This window comes from Poecile atricapillus, chromosome 36 (genome assembly GCF_030490865.1).
Source record: "Poecile atricapillus isolate bPoeAtr1 chromosome 36, bPoeAtr1.hap1, whole genome shotgun sequence".
Lineage (NCBI taxonomy): Eukaryota > Metazoa > Chordata > Aves > Passeriformes > Paridae > Poecile > Poecile atricapillus.
In genome coordinates this window covers 988,989-1,012,055 of record NC_081284.1, presented here as the reverse complement: position 1 = coordinate 1,012,055, position 23,067 = coordinate 988,989, and the positions used below count along the sequence as shown (strand labels likewise).

The 23,067-nt window shown below is 45.8% G+C and overlaps 1 protein-coding gene across 1 annotated transcript in view; it reads left to right on the top strand.

Moving 5' to 3' along the window:
- Positions 1–18,656, top strand: part of LOC131590988 (synaptonemal complex protein 1-like) — a 36,770-nt gene extending 18,114 nt beyond the window's left edge. The window contains exons 26-32 of the mRNA XM_058861405.1: positions 1,093–1,167; positions 1,427–1,486; positions 2,672–2,818; positions 3,113–3,199; positions 3,285–3,479; positions 10,287–10,402; positions 18,104–18,656. Of these exons, the coding sequence (XP_058717388.1) occupies positions 1,093–1,167; positions 1,427–1,486; positions 2,672–2,818; positions 3,113–3,199; positions 3,285–3,479; positions 10,287–10,402; positions 18,104–18,656 (1,233 nt within the window). The remainder of the gene's footprint in view (positions 1–1,092; positions 1,168–1,426; positions 1,487–2,671; positions 2,819–3,112; positions 3,200–3,284; positions 3,480–10,286; positions 10,403–18,103) is intronic.
- Positions 18,657–23,067: the final 4,411 nt, after the last annotated feature.

Sequence of the window (23,067 nt, the reverse complement as noted above, 5' to 3'; positions counted from 1 at the left end):
TGAAAAGTTGATCTCACCTGGGCTCTGTACTGGAGGTGTTGCTCGTCATGCCCCCGCTGTCAGCCACGTGGTGCCCACCACGGCCACTGAGGCACCATCTCATGTTCAGCGCCTCTCTTCCTGCAAGGCACCGAGAAGGAGAAGCTGCTTCCACAGCTTCTGTCCTTCTGCAGGCAGCACGGCTGGCTAAAAGCGGCTGAGTGGGCAAAGTACACGAGGAGCTGTGCCGAGATGGTGGCAGCCACACGGCCCCAGGCACGTGGTTCTGGCCATGGGGCCTCGGCTGCGTGGCCCTGGTGGCCACTCGTGGTGCCAAGAGGGCCTCGGCTGCGGCGCCTCTCCACCCCTCAGAAGAAGAAGAAACAGTGTGAGCAGTTTTTTTCTTCCCTTAATATATCACAGAGGCGTCACCGACTTTTTTAATTAGGCCAGCAACATGTCCGTGATCAGAGCCTTCAGAAGTTGGCTCTGCTGGACACAGTAGAAGCTTTGAACAGGTTTCTCTCTCAGAAGCCACTTCTGTGACTTCCTCCACCCCCACTGAGAGCCAAGCTGTGTTAAACCAACACCCCTTGAAGAGTAATATAATTATAAATGCCGTATTTTACTTCTTCCTATTGGGTACTTGGGGAAGGGTTAACTGTCTGCTTTAGTGGGATTGATTCAGCCCACTAATTTATTTGTTTCTATTTTCTTACAGATCTTATTCTGGGCACTAAAAACTCCAAAAGTTTCAAAAAATAAATTGGAGTAGCAGTTTGTGTGTGCTCTTCCAGATTGTGTGTCATTTTCTGGCTTCACAGTTTGAATATGAAACTTTTGTTTTAAATAGTTAGATTCTGGTCTCTCACCACTCTTCTCCCAAGTGTTTAAGGTTTTACCTTGAACACTTCTGATCAATTACCTTTTCTTATGGTACTTCAGGGTTTTTTAAACAAGCTAAAGCAAAGGTTCAAGTGTAGAGTTGAAAAACAAATAGAATTATCTTGTGTATGTAATGAGTATCCTTATTAAATACTGTTTCATTTTGGACTGTTTTCTTTTTTCTGGGTTGTGCATAGTTAACCATATCATTTATTTAATTGTTTTTAGGAAAATGAGCTGTCATGTTTGAAAAGTGAACTGTCATCCCTTAAGGAACAACTGAAAGCAGAAATTGAAGAGAAGGTGGAGTTTTTTACTAACTGAGCAGTGTGGGTGAGAGGTGTGGCTTGGCCTTGTGCTCTGGGAGAAGTTGTATAAGAAATGAAACTGAATAGAAAAAACATGATTTTGAATGCTGCAGTTGTACTAAATCTGGTCATTTATTTGTGTAAACTTTGTAACAACTGATGATTGTAGACTGTGTTCTGCAATTACACCAAGAATATTTATAACAATTGAATTGAAATAAATATTTCCTGCCTATCACATAATTCTTTTTTAGGAGAATCTTGTAAAAGAGCACTCTCAAAAGATGATTTCTGAAAGTGAAAAGAAGCACAAGGTAACTTTAACTTTTTAATTGGATTTAGAATTTGGTAGTGTGTATATGTGTAGAATCAACTGAAGTGCCATGATAATTTATTTGCATTCAACAAAAGACACTAGAATGCTTTTAACTTAAAACTTTTTAAACTTATGTTCCTGGGACTCCTAAACCTTGTTTAGGTCCAGACAGTGAATCTATTAATGTAAAAAATAGAAAGTCTCCAAATTATATTCCTATGGAAGTCAACATGGTGGTAAAGAAAAAATTGTCTCCTGTGGTACCTGAAGGAAGCCCCTTGGGCAGTTCAACATTGAAGTTTTGTAACTCCTAACAGTGATTTTTTTCTTGTTGCATTTTGCTGCCTGTATTTCTTAATTCTCTACAGATACTTATTTATTTTCTTCCTGGGATAAGCAGGGATTTTAAAGGGTGATACCATTCCATGGAGATATTAGACAGCAGTTTGTGGAAGGGTTCCCAATATGTCATTTTCTTGCTCAGTTGTTGCTTTATGTCTCTGGAATTGTTTTACTTAGTGTTCAAAAGTATCCATTTGAAAAAGCATTTTTTTCTCTATGGAAGAGAAAAAAAACTTATGTAGCTGTAAAAATTGTCAAAGTATCAAAGTATTTCTGACTGCAAAACTTACTCTTCTTCCTTGTCAAGAGTTTGCTTGTGGTTTTCATATTGGAACAATAAAATCCACTCCCATTTTGATGTTATCTTTGAAAAAAAGGGACTGCACTGGACCATTGCAATGCTTCTCAGATTAATTTCTAGTGAAAAGACTATTTTAAATAACACCAATGTTGATATTGCCATCAATCTTTCCCTGAAAGCCTCTTCCTGCAGTTTTGTTCATTTCCATTTTCTTAGATGTTTGATATAGTCCATATGCAGTGGCTACAGTTCAGAATAATCTGAATTTCTACAGAGAAGCGTGAAGAACTTAGTATGCCATGAAACTCAGTTCTTCCACAGCCTCCTGTTCATTCTCCTCATTTGGCAACCAGAAAAGGATATTTCCACCCCACCCCACTTTGTTTGGGTCTTTGCTTCATGTTTGGATGGAAAGATAATAGTTCCACCACATCTCCCAGGTGTCTTCTTGGACACTCAGACTGTAAACTGGGTCATGAGTTTAGGTTTATACTTACCCCATAAAATATAATCTAAAAATATAAAAAATTTATTTTCCAGACATACATTGTAAAGACTCCTCCAGTAGATAAACTGCAAAGTGGAAGAAGCACAAACCTACCTTCAGAGGAGAGCACAAGGAAAAAGCAAAAAGTGCTTCTCCAGTTGGATAGTCAGTCAGACAGCTCTGAGTACACTGACCTCCTGGTAAGAGTCAGAGAACAAATAATGTACTGAGCAGTTCTTTGTGCTCACTGCTGTGTCTAAGAATGAAAATAAAGAGTTTAGGCTTCCACATTCAAGCCAATATTTATGTATCTTTTTTACTTAATTGGTTCTTTCTGGAATTGTAGTTGTATGTGCATAATTTACATTCTTTTCATGGAACTGTTATGCCTCATAATGACATCTTAACTTTTTTTTTTATCGTTTAATATCCATAGGGGGAAAGAAAAAGTATTTTTTAATATAGTGTGACTAAGTAACTTTTTAATTTATTAGACCATAGTCTCAGAAGAAGAAATGTTTGAAAAATTGTACAAAGATTATCCACAAGCTTCACAATTACATTCCACAGCACCAAAAAAGGTATGTTAGCCTTTCATATGATTAAACCAAACAGTTAATCTGATTGTCTACACAAGCTAATGGATGTCTTTATTTTCCTTCCTAGACACCAACTTCATCCAATGTGAAATCTCCAGGCTCTTCACTGAGATTCAAAACAATGAGGAGAACGCGCCAGGCGGACTGGACTGCGGTTTCCAAAATGGACAGGAAAAGAAAAATTAAAGAAGCTGCAAAGTTCTTTACTCAAAATGCAGAAATCCCCAGTGCCTGGGCATTGCTTATGGGTGCCACCATAGGGGTGTTATTCCCTCCGAGTCAGTACTTTGTTGCATTTTTCTGTCATACTCAGTGCGTTGAATTCTATGTTCATTTCCTTTACACATATAAACTTTATAGATCTATAAATACATCCCCCTGCAGAGTATTTTCCACCTTTCCTCCCTTCTGCTGGAAAATGTTGGGACACAAATTTGCCAATTTTAAATTTTGAAAGAAATATAACTACATAGAAAGTAGTTTCAAAGCTGTTTCTGGCATTAGAAATTCCGGTTTTAAAGAACTTCTGTTCTTTTAAACTTACTCTGTTTTTGTTAACACATAATACTTAGTGAAAGAAATGTAGCTTTTAAATGTATGCACTTTTACCTGAAATCCTCTTGCTTTTTCCTGCCTTTTAATGGCTGTTAGACCTGTCTGTTTAGACTGTTTTAAATTGTACATTAAAACGGTTTTGAAACTTCTAAAACTGAAGTTTTAATAGAATTATTTGTATTTAAAAAGATTTCAGCTACATAAGAAATAAAATACGCACGTTATACAATTGTGAAAACAATGTTAAGATGCCATTAAATTGTTTATCTGAAATACAAAATGTGGGACTAAATGTTGTTGCTTTAAATATTTGAACACAGACAGAAATTACCAGCCAGCCTTCCTAGGGACAGCAGCTTCTGCCACAAAAGTGTAAGGATAGATTAGAACATCTATTTCTGTATTAATCCTTGATTAATCTCGATTTCAACAATGACAAACTCTACTTCAGAGCTTAGAGATAACAAGAAAACTATGTCTTAAAAGATAATGAAAAATTAAAAATTCCAGATTCATCTGAAGTGGGAAGCAAAACATACCTGCTGCATTCTTTTTGTGTAGTCTTATGGACAGGCCAGTAGCTTGGGTTCTTTATGTTGAGCTGTTGAGCAGTGATGTAAATAAGATTTGTTATTGTATGTAACTAACAAATATTGTGCAAAGATCTGGAAGAATATACTGTGCTTTCCCCATGAGCACTTGAAAGTGAGAAATGGAAGTCTGTACTGCTCACTTCTAGGCTCAGTGACTAATCAATTAGAGCCTTGGTATTTTCTAGGGACATGAATCCACGGTATATCACATCATTCTCCTGAGACCATGAGTGTGTCCTGTGAGGTGGTGTGCAAATCACCTGAAAAATTACAAAAATATTGCCAGCAACACTCCAGAAAGCTTGCAGGAAATGCAAACAGCAGGGAAGGGTATAAAGTCACATCTGCCTGTTTCTGTGCCTGACTCTATACATGGGCTGGGGTTCCCTGTACTTGTTACCGTGGCAACAGTCCACAGCTACATCTCTCCCTGTCTCTTTTCTCTGGCACTTGCCCCTTGCACAGCAGCACCCGATGGGGGAGAATCCAGAGAGTGAAAGAGACCAAACTCCTGGGCTCAGACACAGTCAGGTCCATGGGGGAAGGAAAATTTGTGCAAGGAAGCAAACCCAGGAATTCATTCCCTGCTTTCCCCAGGCAGGTGGCTGTTCATCCATCCCCAGGTGAGCAGGGCTCCATCCCAGGCAATGGTGACTTGGGAACACAAATGCCATCACTTCCAGCATCCCCCCTTCCTGCTCCTCCCCCCACTTCCCAATCTGATTCTTCTTCCACAGGGTCTGGGGCCAAGTCAAGGTCATCTGTCTATGTTGGGGAGGATTAAACAGGGAAACCTTATGAATATGATTGTTTAGCAAAAGATTCTGAAAATATGAAGCCTAGAATCGAAATAGAAATGAGAGCTGGCTTTGAGTCATGGGATACTGAGTGCTATCCAAAGAACAGTAGCCTAGCCAGCTAAAGGAGAATCCCTAATGATGAAACAATGTCCTTCTGCAGATAGAGAATCCAAAGGTCAAGCAGTAAGAGAAGAATTTGTAAAGCTTTTAGAGTTTGAAATGTAACACTGTATGGTGTTATAGTAGTTCCTATAGGCTATATGTAAATTCTTTAGTGGGTGTGTCTTGTAGTGATTGGTTACTGGAATTAGAATATTCGCTATAGAAAAGGATATATTGGATTGTAACAGGAACTTCGCTCTCTCTTGTTCTCCCCATTCTCTTAACTCCTTTGTGTTCCCTCTTCCTCCTCTCTTGTTATCCCCACTCTCTCCTAAGCCTCCCTTGTTCTCCCCACTCTCCCTCTCTCTCTTGTTTTCCCCCCACTCTCTTTTTAACCTCTCTTCTCCTGCTCTCCCAGCTCCACTCCCTCTCCCTCCCTGGCCACGTGTTCGCTGAGGATGGTGGTGGACACGGGTCTCTCCCTCTCTTTACCCATATAATAAACAGCAGTTTATACCTCAGAAGCTCGACCCTGGAGAAGTCTCTCACCTCGAGCGAGTGTTTTGTACATCAACATCTCTCATCTGTGTCTCTCCTGCTTTCTGCTGCTCCCCCAACACCCTCACTAGCGGGGCAGGATGAGGAACAGGAAAGGCCTTGGCTCTGGGCAGGAATAAAAACCTACCCAAATTTCCCCCCCCCACCCCCGTTTCCAGCCCAAATCCAAGCCCCACCCCGGAGAAGCCCCTGGTAAGGAAGTTAACTCCCCCCAGCACAAACCAGTCCCCAGTGCCCATCCCCCAGCACCAGGGGCCAACACTGTCAGTGCTGTGCACCCAGCCCTGGCAATGGGGCAGCAGGATGGTTACCATGGCAACCAACTGTAGCAGTGGAATTTTATTATGGTTGCCATGGCACTGACCTTTCAATTGTATTCTGGGATAGTTTCCATGGCAAATGATTCCTGCAAGTGTCTTACAAAGTCCCTTGCAACTGGTTTATTGATGGTTGCCATGGAAATTGCAGCAATGAGAGGGGTCTCTGTGTAGGTTGTCATGGCAACTGCCATAGCAACTGCCCCAATGCTTGTCATGGCAACCAGCCCTGGCAACAGCACTTGAAATGGTTGTGGTGACAGCCAACCACAGCAAAAGGTCTCACTGAAATGTCTGTGGCAACAGTTCCTGGCAAAGTATCCATGATGGTTGCCATGACAGCCATCCCAAGTGCTGGTTACCATGGAAATAGTCCCTGGCATAGCATTTCCATGGCTGGTTGCCATGGCATTGGGCATCAGCAGTGTGTTTGGCTGACTCTGTAACATCACAGCTCCAGAATTCCATGGCACAAGCCCATAGCAATGAGGTCCTAGTGCTGGTTTCCATGGCAACTGAGCATCACAACTGGTTCATGTGATGCTCAGTTGTCGTGGAAACCAGCACTAGGTTGCTTGCTGTGTACCACACTTAGGAAGGAGTCCTAAGTTGAGAGTTGCTGTGGTAACAAGTGTGATTGATAATTGCTGTGTTAACAAGTTCTCGGGGTAGTGGTGGATGCCCCATTCCCATAAACAAGGAAGGTCAGATGGGACAGGGCTCTGAACAACCCGATCTGGTGAAAGATGTGCCTGCTCATTCCAGGGGTGGGTCAGATGAGAGCAGAGCTCTTCCAATCCAAATCCAACTGTGTGGTGAAAAGGGGCTGCTCAGTGGACCTTGCTGGCTGATCCTGGTACCTGATCACCAGAGTCTGCCCTGTCCTATTCAGTCTTCTTCAATGTTTGCTCTCTGTGTATTCCCAGTTTCACTCTGTGTGTGTGTGTGTTTGTGTGCTGTAAGGACCAAGTGCCTGCTGCTGGTGAGACCTTCTGGTGGGAGTGAGAATTGGGCCCAGGTGCAGGGGTCAGACTGGGGCCATGGGGGTCCTGCCCAGTGGTGTCAGCTGTCAGATTAATCAGCATCCCTCAAAGGATGGAGGTGCCCTGGAGAGCAGAGGGAACACACGGCACCGCTGTCAGCAGGGACATGCTCATACGAAGACGGGTGCATTTGGGACCAACAGGCTTAGGCACCCCTGGTTTGCCTCCCTGTAGATGCACACAACTATCACAAGAGATTGCTAATGATGAGGGCCCACAGTGTCACCGTGTCCACTTGGTTCCATGAGGCCCTGCAGTGTCACAGGGTCTCCTCAGCCCCATGTTTGCAATGGCCATCTGCTTCAACATGGCCCTGCAGTGTCACAATGGCTCCTGGGCACCAAGAGGCTGCACAGATCCCCTTTGTTCCATGACATCCTGCAGTGTCACAATTGTCCCTTGGTTCCATATGCCCCCACAGAGTCACAACTGCCCTTGTGTATCCGGCCTCTTTTACAAGGATTACTTGTTTCCACAAGGGCCTGCTGAAAGTCCCCTTGGTTCCACGAGCACCCAGAGTGTCACAATTGCCCTTTGTTTCCATAACGCCCCACAGTGTCCCACTGGCCCCTTGGTTCCATGGGCCCAACAGAGCCACAATGATTCCCTTGGTTCCACAACTTCCCACAGTGTCCCACTGGCCCCTTGGTTCCATAAGGATCTGGAGTGTCACACAGGTTTATGGCATTTGTCCTTGCTGCCCCTCATATCCCACTGCCCCACAAAGAGCCCCGAGCCACCTGTGAGGGACAGGCCCTGCTGTGCCAGGCCTGTGCTCAGGGCTTGGCCTTTCTGCTGCCTCCAACCCACCCAGGGCTTGCTCAGCATTGCAGTTCCCTGCTCAGAGCCTTTGGCTCCTGACAATCCTGGCCTCCAGGATCTGCTCTCACCAGTCCCTGGTGAGCCTTTGGCAGTCCCTGCCCTCAGTGGGGCCCATTGATGCTCCAATGCACTTGGAGTTTTGCTTCTGACTCTTTGAGCAGCTTCTTCAACCTTCTCTCAGTGCCTGAGGGTCCTGGACTCAGCCCCAAATCCATCATGGGGCTCATTAAAGTACAGGAGCTCCTTGTATTCTTACAGTTATCTTCAAGGAGACTTCTGCAGCCCATTGGAGTCAGTTTGGAGTTCTATTAAGGAGGAAGATTTTAAAGTGAACCTCATGACTTCTTTAATTAAGGGAATTTTTCTTTTTAATTTCAGAGAAGAGCTGATAGAAGCATTCCCCAGGTGATCCTGATGCTGAGTGTCTCCTTAGGAGGTCTGGGCACATAGAACAATGAGCCCCTTGAGGGCTAACCCTGTTCTGCCAACATGCTCCTCACCCCCAACCTCACCATGTCTGACATGGTGTCACGATCCGCAAGGTGGGATTTGTGATGTGGTTCTTTTAGTCGGTCTTAGAGTACAAAAGATTATCAGCAAACCAAGGACTTAAACAGCAAAACACACTTTATTGAGTGCTCATCAGCACTAATATGCGACAGAGAGAGAGAAAGGAGAAAGCAAAGCATAAGGAAAAGAGAGTAAGGGGATTATAGCTACCAACGTCGGAGTCCACTCAGCCGTCCAACGACGCAGAGTCTTCTGTCCGTTGGGGAGATCTCAAAGGAAGGTAAGTTTGGGGTATAATTTTATAGTCTTTTGCAAAGCGAGGGGCGCAGGGCCAAAAACAGAGGAGATTGATAAGCATTGTGATGAATTCCATTGCGCAGGGGGCAGGTGTAGGGTACAGAGCGATCCATGTCGTGCAAGTCTCTGCTCACCAGCAGGAACGAGAGCAGTGTACCGTGCAACCACCTGCAAACAATCACTTAGCAAACATCCACCTCAGCTAGGCCCAAACCCCCAAACCAAGTCCCTTGTGATATTCAGGGTCTCAGTCTCTGTCCTTGAGACGGTTGTGAGACAGATGAGGGAATCTTCGGACCGTCTCTTACACCACCCCGTGGCTCACAATCGTCGAGGTCTTTCTGCACGATGTTGTAGTGCTGCTGCAGAATTCTTCGTTGAAGTCTTCAGGACTCGTTACAGTTGGTAGTATATCCCGGAAAAAACAGAGACAGGTAGTAGGGAAAAGATAAGGGACAGAAAAAGGAAAAAGAGAAAACAAAACAATAAGAAAATCAATATATTGATTTCAAAGAAAACTTTTCCATATAAATATTTTCAACTAAGGCTTACATATTGGTTTCTTAAAACAAACAATAAATTATATTCTAAAATACATGATAAAATGATTAACCTCATAGTCACAATGGCAAATTATTTATTGTAGTGCCTGCATAATTCATCGAGTATCAATAAGCTTAGGGGTATCAGCGACATGTAAAGTACCAATCATATTGTGTGCATCCATTATGGAAGTCAATTGTGTCAACCGCTTCATCATTCTCCAATTCAGGATGTACAGGATTGCTGATAGAACAAAACCAAGTAAAACTAAAACCAAGAGGACGATGATGGGATGACACAATTTGTTCAGAACACCTGTAGCAGTTGGTGACCACCCAAAGAGTGTCCCACTACTCGTGTTCAGCATCTTTCCTTACTCTTTCCAGAACACGATGTATTCCTTCCATATTGTGGTGAACTGTAACTAAGGTCTTTTGTCCATCCTTTTTGATCTTTTCCAAAATTTCGATTAAATCCTGGTGAAACAACAATTGCCTCACCAGAGTAAAGTTCATTCCAATTGGAGCAGGCACTAAATGATGAATCAAAGTGTAATTATACTGCAAAAGATAATATGAAGTAACTGGAGCTAAATAAGAAAAGTCACATCCTATAATCTCAGTAAAATTGCATACACAAAAATTTGAATGATTCTTAGTATCCACTACTATGTTTTCTACAAGCATGTTATCACAAGCAGTTCTCAAGCATACACATCCATTGCCTACATACACAAGCACTGTTTCAGAAGTGTCATTAGGATGGATTTCAAAATGACAGATATTCTGTTCTGTGTCTAAACAAATGTCTTGAGCTTTGATTGCATTACTTTCACGGATAAACCCTTGTTGTTCCCGGACAATACAATTTTCTAAACCAACAGTTTGCCATTTCCCACCAATCTGACGGGCCCATTCCCTATGCTCTAGAGGATAGAGAACAGCTCCGTCATGATTCAGCCCAGTGCAATGATAGGAAAGATTGAATGTACTGAAGCATTACGTATTGTCAACACAAAAGCCGTGGCTGTGTTTGTGGTGGGATCGTAGGTAAAATTCACCAAATTCCACCAAGATTGAAATTCTTTTTCAAAATCATTGGCATTGTCCCAGACTATTTTCTGAATTTCAGTGGGAAAGGTGCCTTCTTCACCCTCTCTGATAATTGATGCAGCAACTGACTGCATCCACAACTGGGCTTGAATACAGCTAAGAGCCAGAGAAACATTGTTTTGGGTAGCACTGAGTGCATCAATTATTAATTTGTGATCATCTACATTTACCCTTTCCCAATTTGGTAATATGTTTGATAGCAACCACTGTTGGGTTCCCAATGCAGTTAATGATGACCTCAGTGGTTGTTGTATTTTGGTCAAATCTTTAGTTGCAACAGCCAATTTATTCATCAATACTTCTGAATCAATACTATTCAAAATTCCTAGTCCTGATCCCACGACACCGGTTATATCTCTTGTCATCCGTTTGTGAAAAGAATTTCGCTTTCGCAACCAGGTTGTCCACCCCTCAAAGGAAGTTTGCAAAAAAGGTGAACAAGCTGGCTGAATCTCTGAGACATTGTTTTGCATTAGTAATTTAACTTGTTTGATAGACCATGCTGGATTAAATAGCATTTGTTGTTGGCCAGTTTTCCTGATTACATAGGGTCCAATTTCAGAAATTTTTGGAGTCAGTCTAATTGGTGGCTGTGTGGTAGGTAGTACAACATGAACATTAAGCTCTCCCCAGTATTTAGTATTGTTTTTACCACACACAACTTTGGAGGACAATTGTACAGCCGTTAAATTCAGCCAACAATCTTGATTCCGAGTTTCACAAGATATAACCTGGCGACGAGATCCGGCGACTTGACTGTGTACAGGCTCAGTGTGGGATCCGGTACTCAGTCTGCAGCGTATTGAAACAGCATCACCTTGAGTTAACAGAAAAGAAGGGAAAACGTTAGTCTTGCCATTCAGCACAAAAGGGGTATTCACACCATGGTATGTGATTATTACACTAAATATAGGCCTTGCTACAGCATTTATTTTAAATCTAGAAGTTCATGGTTTATCTGATCTTCATGTCCCTCGGTGTTCTTCTGTAGAAAATAAACAAAACAGAGTCTGCCACATAGGGGCAGGAGATTAAAATGATGGAATTATCCAGTGGGTGTTTATCCAATGCTCTTTCCCCAAGGCATCGGAGGCTACCCATGCATATTCTCCTGTAGTTCTTTTAAAAGATTCAGTTTGGACTAACCAAGATATAATCCCCACTCTTACCAGCAGAAAGCGTAGCATTTCTTGGCACTTTTCCTTTTGCCATACTGGAATTCTGTTTACTTCCCAGTCCTTTTGTTGCCAAAAAGGAAGCCACTCAGTGTATCCCTTGAACATAGCATAGGAATTAGTGTAGATACGGACAGGAGAGGTATTCTGTGCCTCATGTTGGAAAACATTCCAAACAGCTCTCAGCTCTGCAGCCTGAGCACTGCTTTCTCCCTCAGTAACGATTCGTTCAGCAGAGAAAAGGTGGAGGGCTACTGCCCTGCACCTCCACACCTCTCCCTCTTGTTTGGCAGAGGTATCAGTGAACCAAGAGTTTGCTGATTGTTTTTGCTCACTGTCCAGAACCTGTGATGGGTGTTGCTTTGGCCCACTGCCCGGAATTAGTTGAGGGCGAGGTGGAGCGCTTGGTACAATGGGGCTGGAATCCTGCCACTGAGAGACCAATTTACTTAATTTTTCAAGCGGCAGGTTGACCATTAAATCCTTCGGTACCCCCTTCTTCACCCCCAAGTTCCACCAATACTGTAGGCTAGAAATTTGCCTACCCTTTTCTGTTTTTATGTTAGGAGGGGTTTCTTTAATTACCAAGTCAGGTTTGTCATGGCTGCTACTTAAGCTCTCAGTTTTTTGTATCACCTGACTTTTTACAGCTCCTTCTGTTATTGAGAAGATGTTATAGTAACGTTCAATCTGGGCATACCACTTTCTCACTGAGGCCCTCTGGGCCACCCCGTCAGGGTGGAGAGTCCCAGTAGGGACTGTCTTAGTAATTTCAAAAGGGCCTTTTAATGCAATTGGTTGTTGTTGTACAATTTTTTCTACTTCTATGAGAGCTGGATTAACTACAAACAATCCCTTTTCCCAGGTAGTGTACCTCTTTTCAGCATCTTTATTTTTTATTACTTCTTTTTCAACTCCTTCCACAAGGATATCATCTATGGTTGGTTGGAGGAGAATTGCTGTAGGTTTCAGTGATTCTGGAAGGCCACGAATTAAAGGGGTCATAATTTCAGCCTTCACGGGTAACAACATTGGTGATTCAGAACCAACAATTAATTTTCTTTCATGAATCAGTTGTAGACAAGCTGCCTTATGAATGTTTTCTAGGATTTGGTCCGGGGAGCCGGTTAGAGCTACAGGATCTCCCCTTTCCAGGGGATTAAGTCCCCCTGCCCAATATGCAGCTCGCTGTGTTAGGGACCATGGGTTGCGGTTATCTCCTGTTGTTAAGAAAACACCATGTACCCAGTAACCACTTGCTTCTTGTTCTGTTAATCGAATTTGATCTCCCCCTGTGAGAGACACTCGGAATACGTATTCTGTCTCTGACTCATGAGGGAGACGCCCGTACTCCTTTTTTAACTTAGCCAATTCAGTAGCAGTGTACGGGATTTCTTTAGTGGTTATATGTGGATCAAGATCTTCATCATTGATATAGTTATATTCTGTTTTAATCAAAGGTCTTATTTGGGAGCAACAGTTTTCACCACAATTTTTTACCGAATGTAATTCTGCTTGAGGATATATGTGTTTTATCTGAGGAGTTTCTTTTTCCAGCGAATCCTTAAAGGAATCAGCAGACTGTGAATTTTTGGCACACTCCTCACTCAGAGCAGTTCGTAAGAAATGAATTTCATTTTGCAAACTTTCAACTAAATTTTGTAGGGATTGTATAATTACATTCTCTTCCTGCCTTCGTCTCGTGCGAGCCTCTACGGCTGACGTAAGGCAAGCTCCCAATACAGAACAAATTATGGTTTTATTACGGCCAAATTTGAATTTTGACTCATGTTGCAAGGAGCAAATTCTATCAGTTACGTTTTCCAAGTTGAACCAATTATTTTGAGCCCATTCTTCCCCAGCTGGGGAGGGCTTAGCATTGTGTTTTGCTAACAAAGCAATGAATGCAGCTTTATCTTTTATACTAGAGTTTTCAGAGTGTTCACTCATCTTTGCGTGTGTGAAGGGTCCAGTACCACTACAGGGAGATAAAACTTAAGTTACGCACAAACGCAGCCTTTGCCACGTCACCCTTCGCGTCCCTGTATGGATGAAGAGACTAAATCTGCTTGGGAGGCACCCCTTTATGTTAAAATTCAAGTTCGTCTCTTCACTACACCAAGCAGTCAGAATTCATCAAAAAAAACCACATAACAGTACACAGAACCACTACAGGGAGGTAAAACTCAGTCACACTACATCAGACGCAGCCAGCGCTGCGTTCCCCCCTGCCGTGGGTGGAGAGACCAAATCTGCTTGGGAGGCACTCCTTTAGTTCAAAATTCAGGTTGTCTCTCCGCTACACCAAGCAGTCAACATATAAAAAATCAGTAAGTCCCACCTTTTGTACTCAAAGGTCCTGTGTAAAATTCTGAAGACAGAGCCCTCAAATGAGTGTAGGGGTGCTTTTCACCTGGGTGTGTGCAGTTTGCGAGAAATTCGAGTCGCCTCCCTTGCTTTCTAGACACTGCTCACCAGCGTGGCAGGCTAGGTGCGGCTGAAGCGAAACGTCCTTCCCCTGATACAGACTGCACAACAACCTGCAACCCCTTCTGTCTCTCAGAATCCTGTCCGTGACGCCAATTTATGTCACGATCCGCAAGGTGGGATTCGTGATGTGGTTCTTTTAGTCGGTCTTAGAGTACAAAAGATTATCAGCAAACCAAGGACTTAAACAGCAAAACACACTTTATTGAGTGCTCATCAGCACTAATATGCGATAGAGAGAGAGAAAGGAGAAAGCAAAGCATAAGGAAAAGAGAGTAAGGGGATTATAGCTACCAACGTCGGAGTCCACTCAGCCGTCCAACGATGCAGAGTCTTCTGTCCGTTGGGGAGATCTCAAAGGAAGGTAAGTTTGGGGTATAATTTTATAGTCTTTTGCAAAGCGAGGGGCGCAGGGCCAAAAACAGAGGAGATTGATAAGCATTGTGATGAATTCCATTGCGCAGGGGACAGGTGTAGGGTACAGAGCGATCCATGTCATGCAAGTCTCTGCTCACCAGCAGGAACGAGGGCAATGTGTGGTGGAAAACCCATTGCACAGGGTACCACACACAAACCTCTGTTCATCAGCTGGTACCAGAGCCATGAGTCGTGGAAAACCCGTTGCGCAGGTTACCAAGCCTCTGCTCACCAGCAGGAACGAGAGCAGTGTACCGTGCAACCACCTGCAAACAATCACTTAGCAAACATCCACCTCAGCTAGGCCCAAACCCCCAAACCAAGTCCCTTGTGATATTCAGGGTCTCAGTCTCTGTCCTTGAGACGGTTGTGAGACAGATGAGGGAATCTTCGGACCGTCTCTTACACATGGCTCACCTGGGACTGACATCCCTGTGCCCTGAAGCAGAACCTTTTCCCCTGAGCTCTGCAGCTCCATGTCCCATTCCACCACATCCCACCTGCTCTCCTCAGGGCTCTGCCTGCACTTTTTGTGCACTGGGGTCCCATGGAACCAAGAGGCTGAGGTGACACGTCAGGGCCATGTGGATGCAGTGGTCCATTGTGACACTGTGGATCCAAGGAGACCATGGTGACAACACCAGAACCTCATGGACCCAAGGAGTCCCTGGTGACACAGCAGGGCTGCATGAAGCCAGTGGTCCACTGTGACACTGCACATCCAAGGAGTTCATTGTGACACTATGGAAGCTCATGGAATGAGGCAGGCCATTGTGACACTGCAGAACTTCATGGAACCAAATATCCAGTGTGACCCAGCAGGGCATCACTGGAACCAAGGAACCGCTGTTGTCAGTATGGAAACTCATGGAACCAGGGGCCGCTGTGGCACTGCAGAACCAACACAGCTGCTGGACCTTGTCCCCTGGCTCTACACAGCTCCTTGGGAGGCACGGCAGGAGCAGCACCCTTGGAGCCTTGGGAATGCCCCTCTGGGATTCATGGCACACACTCCCAGGGTCTGGAATTCCAGTTCCCAGTGAGGAAAAGATGTTCCTGCCCTTGAAGGCAAAGGTCTTAAGAAGGAGCCAAAAGCCATGTGGAGCAAGATCTTACAGTGACATTTTACTGCCAGCTTTCCTAACTTCACCTATGGTTGTTTTAGCTCATGGATTGGGACTTAAAGCAGGGGAGGGTCTTTGGTGGGAGCTGCCCTGGGTCAAGAGGGACACAGTGAGAGAAACAGAGCAGGCAAAGACAGGCAGGAGAGAAAGGAGGACACAAACACAATCAGCTGAGAAGGTGGCACTCTGAAAACAGGACTGGAACTGACTGATAAGGAATGGGATAGAAATGATTAATTCTAAAAGTTTTCTGTCAAAGTATATCCCACACACCCTGCCCCACACAATCCCAATCCCACACCCTCAAATTCGGATCCCACTTCTCCCAGTCTCCTTCCAACCCCATCTCACCCTGAAGGCTGTGGAATCCAGTAATTCTGGCACGGGACTGCATTTTTTTGAGGTTGGAACATGCCATTTTGATGTGGGATTGATCCCTTTTGGGGTGGGATTGAGTTGTTTTCAATGACATTGAGTCATTTTGAGGTGATAGATCAATCTATCTTGACTTTTGTAGTGCAAAGAGATGGAGAACACATGCCTGAAATCCCACAGATCTTCCAGAATCTGTCCCCAGACACTAAATTCCTCCTTAAAGACCTGTGAAATGGTGAGACTTCAGGCATCATTGATCAATTTCTTTCCTTTTAGACCTAGTTTGGGTGTTTTTAAGGAATAAAGATAGGTCAAAAGAAAATTTGGGCCAAACCAAAAGGATAACTAGCCAGGTGTCTTCCCAAGATAGATCACAGGGAATGTGGGGCACCAGGGCTCTGCACAATTTGGGTCCTTCGATGTGGGAAGGAGATGGTGCAGTGCACAAAGATCTTCCTGCAGTCAGGGAATGCACAGGGCCCCCCTTCCTGGTGGCGCTGTTGGTGTTGGATCAAGGTAGAGTTCCTGGAGAAGCTCTTCCCACACTGGGGACACTCGTAAGGCCTCTCAGCAGTGTGGATGTGCCGGTGCCTGACGAGTGTAGAGTTGCAGTTGAAGCCCTTCCTGCAGTCGGGGCAGCAGAATGGCCTCTCATCTGTGAATCTGCTGGTGCTTGAGAAGATCTGAGCTGGTGTGATACCTCTTTCGCCACTTGGGACACTCGTCGGGCTTCTCCCCAAAGTGGATCATCCGGTTCTGAATCAGATTGAATCTGAAGTTCTTCCTACACTCAGGACACTCGTAGGGCCTCTCCCCAGTGTGGGTGTGTTGGTGGGTGATGAGCATGGAGCTACAGCTGAAGCCCTTCCCACATTCTCCACACTCGTAGGGCCATTCCCTGGTGTGGATCATCTGGTGGTGGATCAGATTGAAGCTCTGGCTGAAGCTCTTCCTATGGATGCTAACTGTGAAGCAGGCAGCATAGTGCCTGTGGAACAGCAGGCCACATAACTTTCTCAGTCTTGCCTGAGAAAGTGGCCTGGGAAATCATAAGGAGGAATTAAAACAATCCTCAGAGAGAGAAAACAGCCTTGCAGGTGCTGTTTGTCTGTTCCTTGTTTTCTTGCAAGAGAAGGTTGAGGGGTGGTGAACCCCACTGACCAATGATGGTGATGTGTTAGTTTACTAACCAATAAGAGTTTTCTTTTCTGTACTTTTCACGTATCAGTCTATAAAAAAGACCTGAGGTACTAAACGGAGAGAAATTCTCCTGTCGACTCCCAAGACAGTCTGTGTCATTCTTCTCGCCGTTCCCAATAGAGGTGACCCTGACATGATGTGCATCTGGTGACCCCCGAGGTTCGGTGCAGCCAGCCGACGACGAACCAGCTGCTTCCCCCACAGAGGGGTAAGTGAGAACCTCCCAGGCTCTCCTGGAGGGAGCTGGTTTTTAGACCAACGGGATAGTGGAGCCCTGCCAGTCAGCAGGCCTGGAACAGCTTATCTTGATGAAGCTAGAGCTTAAAGTCTCGGGTTAAGCTACTGCGTCTGCGTAATTGCATTCGCGGGCCATCAAGATAGACGGTTCTCACAATGAAGAACCGCAATTCAACTAATGATCAACTTGTCTTCTCTGCGTGGCAGAACGCTTTGCCACACATGGGACTTGATATTTCTGAAGACACTATGCGCGCTTTGTTCCAGTGGGAGAAAGCGCAAAGTTTTACTGTGACTGTCGATAATGCCTTTGATCTCCAAGTTTGGCTGTCAGTGGGAGACCACCTATAGTCTGAGTTAGCTGCAGGTGATACCAGCGTGTGCAGCCTGGCAGCCACCTGGGGCGTGCTCTTTAAAGTGTTGGAGCAGTGTCAGTCTGGGGACAGTGATGCTGGGATGGAGAATTCAGATGCTGGGGGTACTTCTTTTGTACACCATGAGAGACTGGAGGATGGGACCAAGGACGAGTGGCATAGCGCTCCCTCAGCTCTTCCCAGATCCTCGGAGGACTTTGGCTGTGGGCAGAAGCAGTCTGTGTGCCAGGAATCTCCCTCTCCAGGAGAGATCAAGTATCCGTCACCCGCGGAGCTGGGCGCGCAAGCTTCGTCAACCGAGAGGCGGCAGGGGAACAAAGACTGCCCTCCCCCGCCTGCACCCTCCACGGTGCCTTCACCGGTGCCGCGAGCACCGCCACGAGCGGCCGTGGGGGACCCCTTGCTGTCGACGGTGTGCTTCAGCACCCCCACACCCTCTGCGTCCCTTTCTCCTGTGCTGCAAGTGACAGCACAGATGCCCCTGCTGCAGCCTGCCGGCGCGATGGAGAGAGCGGCTCCCCCGCATCTATCCATGGGGCCCGCGCATGCGCCAGTGTTGCTGAGACACCCATTGCAGCAGCCCTCATCAAGGGTGTCCCCTCCAGCCTCCGCACCGCCTCTGCACAGACCCCTGACGGCAGCGGCACTGCCCACCACGGCAGAGGCAGGCGTGGTTCCTTCCCTCTGTGCCCAGCCCAGTGTAGGGGGGCAAACGAGTCCACAACCAGAGCTGTCACCCGTGCCGGCTACTGCAACCCTGTTGCCAGGGCAACCACCGCTAGGAACAACAACAGCTGAGCAAGAGTCTCAGCGAGTAGCAGCAAATGTAACTTTACAACGGAGTCAGCTTTACTTAAAACATGCAGACTTCAAACCACTCAGCAACACAACTGCAGAACCCGACAAACAACAACAGCCTGATGAAGCAACCATCTGTACACCACAGAGAGCTTCCCTGGTTACTTCACTGATTGCAGAGAGTCGGGAAGCTTTTGACCACAGCCGTGTGAACTCTACAAGTCCCTCAATCATATTTGAAGTAAAAATCAAATAGTCAACAAAAAAAGAAAAAAAAAAAGAAAAAAAAAAGGGGGGGGGGGATTTTACTTAGACAATGGAAGATTTAAAACATTGTAGGTTGCATTGTTGACTGATCTGTAAAAAGTTTATAGATTTTCCATGGTAGAATTGAGTAGAGTGTCACTGAGTTTAGATCTGAGTGTTCTTAAGTTGAATTTTATCACTTTGGTATTCTTTTAAACTTCCTTGACAACAAGTTAGACTGTCAGTTTTGAGCAGACTAACGATGTTTTATGTGCTGTGTGTGTTAGTTCACTAAACTAGTTCGATTAGAGTCAACCATCAAGTCCTTGCAAAGAAAACAATCCTTAGACATCAAAAACATAGGCCAGAAAATCATTCTAAATCAGTGTCCATTCAAGATTCTGTTGCAGGAAACCTCTTGTGCTGTGTTCGTTCTCCTTCCTGCAAGGGCCCAGCAGGAGACTAAAAACACTGCTTTTTTATTTTAAAACAAAAAGGGGGAATTATGGATGCTAACTGTGAAGCAGGCAGCATAGAGCCTGTGGAATAGCAGGCCACATAACTTTCTCAGTCTTGCCTGGGAAAGTGGCCTGGGAAATCATAAGGAGGAATTAAAACAATCCTCAGAGAGAGAAAACAGCCTTGCAGGTGCTCTTTGTCTGTTCCTTGTTTTCTTGCAAGAGAAAGTCAAGGGGTGGTGAACCCCACTGACCAATGATGGTGATGTGTTAGTTTACTAACCAATAAGAGTTTTCTTTTCTGTACTTTTCACGTATTGGTGTATAAAAAAGACCTGAGGTAATGAACCAAGGAGAAAATTCTCCAGTTTGACTCCACGAGAGAGTCTGTGTTGTTCATCTCGCCATTCCCAATAGAGCGACAGTTACAGCCCAAATTTCCCCCTCCCTGTGACCCCCACAGAAAGGACAGCCTCTCTTTTCTCCTCTCTGTGACACCACAGAAGTGACAGCCCCACTGTTCCTCTCTCTGTGACATCACCATAGTGTGAGCTCAAATTTCCTCCTCTCTGTGACACATCAGCAGTGATAGCCCCAGTGTTCCCCTGTCTGTGACACAATAACAGAGTGAGCTCCAATCTCCTCCTCTCTGTGACACCACAGCAGTGACAGCCCCACTGTTCCAATGTCTGTGTAACGAAAGCAGTGACAGCCCAAATTCCCTCCTCACTGTGACACCACAGCAGCAACATCCCCACTGTTCATCTCTCTGTGACATCATCGGAGCAGTGATATCCCAAATTTCCTCCTCTCTGGGACACCTCAGCATTGACATCCCCAAAATTCCACTCTGTGACACCACAGCAGAAACAGCCTCAAAATTGCCCTATCTGTGAAACCACAGCAGTGACAGACCCAAATTCTTTCCCTTTGTGACACCACAGCAGTCTGAATCCCAGTGTTCCCCTGTCTGCAACATCACAGCAGTAACAGCCTAAATTTCGCCCTCTCGGTGACACCACAGCAGTGACAGCCCCACTGTTCCTGCTCTCTGTGAAACCAGAGTAGTGACATCCCAAATTTCCTCCTCTCTGTGAAACCACAGCAATGTCAGGCCCAGTGTTCCCCTGTCTGTGACATCATAGCAGTGTGAGCTCCAATTTCCTCCTCTCTATGACACCACAGCAGTGACAGCCCCAGTGTGACACTCTGTGATACAACAGCAATTACAGTCCAAATTTCCTCCTCTTTGTGAAACCAAAGCAGTGAGAGCCCAAATTTTCTCCTCCTGTGATCCCACAGCAGTGACAAGCCCAGTGTTCCCCTCTCTCTAACACCACCGCAGTGTGAACTTCTATTTCCTCCTCTGTGACAGCTCAGTAGTGACAGGCCCAAAATTCCACTCTCTGTGACACCAGAGCAGTTACAGCCCAAATTTCCCCCTCTCTGCGAATCCACAGCAATGTCAGCTCCAATGTTTCCCTGTCTGTGACACGGTAACAGAGTTAGCTCGAATTTCCTCCTCTCTGTGACACTATAGCAGCGACAGCCCCACTGTTCCACTCTCTGTGACATCACCACAGCAGTGACAGCCCAAATTTCCTCCTCTCTGGGACACCACAGCAGAGACAGCCCCACTGTTCCTCTCTCTGTGACACCACAGCCATGACAGTCTCAAAGTTGCCCTCTCTGTGAAACTGGAGTAGTGACATCCCAAATTTCCTCCTCTCTGTGAAACCACAGCAATGTCAGGCCCAGTGTTCCCCTGTCTGTGACATCATAGCAGTGTGAGCTCCAATTTCCTCCTCTCTATGACACCACAGAAGTGACAGTCCCACTGTTCCAATGTCTGTGTAACGAAAGCAGTGACAACCTGAATTTCCTCCTCTCTGTGACACCTCACCAGTAACAGCCTAAATTTCTTCCTCTCGGTGACACCACAGGATTGACAGCCCCACTGTTCCCCTCCCTGTGAAACCGGAGTACTGACATCCCAAATTTCCTCCTCTCTGTGAAACCACAGCAATGTCAGGCCCAGTGTTCCCCTGTCTGTGACACCATAGCACTGTGAGCTCCAGTTTCCTTGTCTCTGTGACACCATAGCAGTGACAGCCCCAGTGTTACGCTCTCTGTAATACAACAGTAATTACAGCCCAAATTTCTCCCTATGATGTAGAAGCTAGGGTCTGGCACTCGGAAGATATCGGGATGTAATGGAAAGATAGTCACCCCCCTCCTCTACAGTGTATGGTAATGACCCCCGTAATTAGCCAATAGCACCTAGCTGTGATGAAAGCAGATGGGAGTAACAGTGTGAACCTAGGTTATAAAGTTTCAAATTCTCCAGCAATAAGCGCCATTTCTGCTATCCATCACATTGATGCTTGTGTGCGGGTTTGGACCGAGTGGCCTGAGCGTGGCCACCGTGCTGCTCTTGAACTAGGGTGTCTGCCTTGCTAGGCAACAATTTGGTGCCGAAACCCGGGAATCAAATTCAAAAAGCGGGATTCAAATCCAGAGAGCGAGGATTGCCTGGAAAACGGGAGCAGGCTGGACCAGTCCTGGCGTGGGAAACGTCCCTGGGACCAGAAGGAAGATGGAAGCGGTCATAAAGGTTGTATCTCAATTACATAAACAATGCGGAATAGACTGTAAGTCTAAAGATTTTATACTTGCTATTGCAAGGCTTTTGCATACTGGGGTCATAGAGCAACCAGTAGAAATTCTCCACCCTGAGGTGTGGGACAAATGTACCAGAGCCCTCGCTAATGAAACCATGGATTCGGACAGTGAGAAACATCTTAAGTCATGGGGGAGGGTTGTCAAAACTTTGCAAAAAGCTAGACAAGAGCAAGAGACCTGGAGGGTGGCAAGAAACTGTCTGTTGGCCACCCCAAAACTGGGGGTTGGAGCGGCTACTCAGACATTACAGCCCCCAGACGAGAGCGGCTCGGCTGAGCTGAAGGGGACACAAGAGGGCGATACGTCCCCTCAATCCCCGAATCCTGATCTGCTCTCAAAGGGACAACAGAGAGCAGAAGTTTTTTGGAGAAAGTTAACAGAAGAAGCCAGGGGTGCTGCACGAAAAGCCCGGGGGGAACCACTGCCCCATGTACCCCAAGATGACGCTGAGCAAAAAGACATAGAGCGGGAAAGGAATGTCCTTAGTGAGAACAAAGAACAAGCACTGGCATTGATGGATGAACATAGTCGGGGGGATGGGAAAGATAAGGAATGGGAGGAAGAGGAACTGAAGCGAAAGAGATAAGATGCGAGGGAGGTGTTCAGAGGGAGTGGGAAAGGAATGTAAGAGAGGGGGTAAGGAGAAGAGGGCGGAACAGAGGGCGGAGTGAAAGTTGGAGTGAAAGGCGGAGTGAAGGGTGGAGTGAAGGGCGGAGTGAAGGGCGGAGTGAAGGGCGGAGTGAAGGGCAGAGCGGAAGGCAGGGAGAACCAGGAGGGAGGGAATGGCCCGCCCACAGGGGATGTAGGCGGGGCCAGAGCCCAACCAAAAGGCACAGGAAACAGGAAGTAGCCAGCCAGTCGAGTTCTGACTCCCTCCGAGATACTAGCGAAGACGAACGGTCGCAGACTGACTCCTTAGAGGAGGAAGCAACAAAGATAAACAAGAATACCCCCCTCCACATTAAAAAAGAATTGAGAGAGGATAGTGCTCTCACAGACTGGGGACAGATAAAAGCTGCATGTGC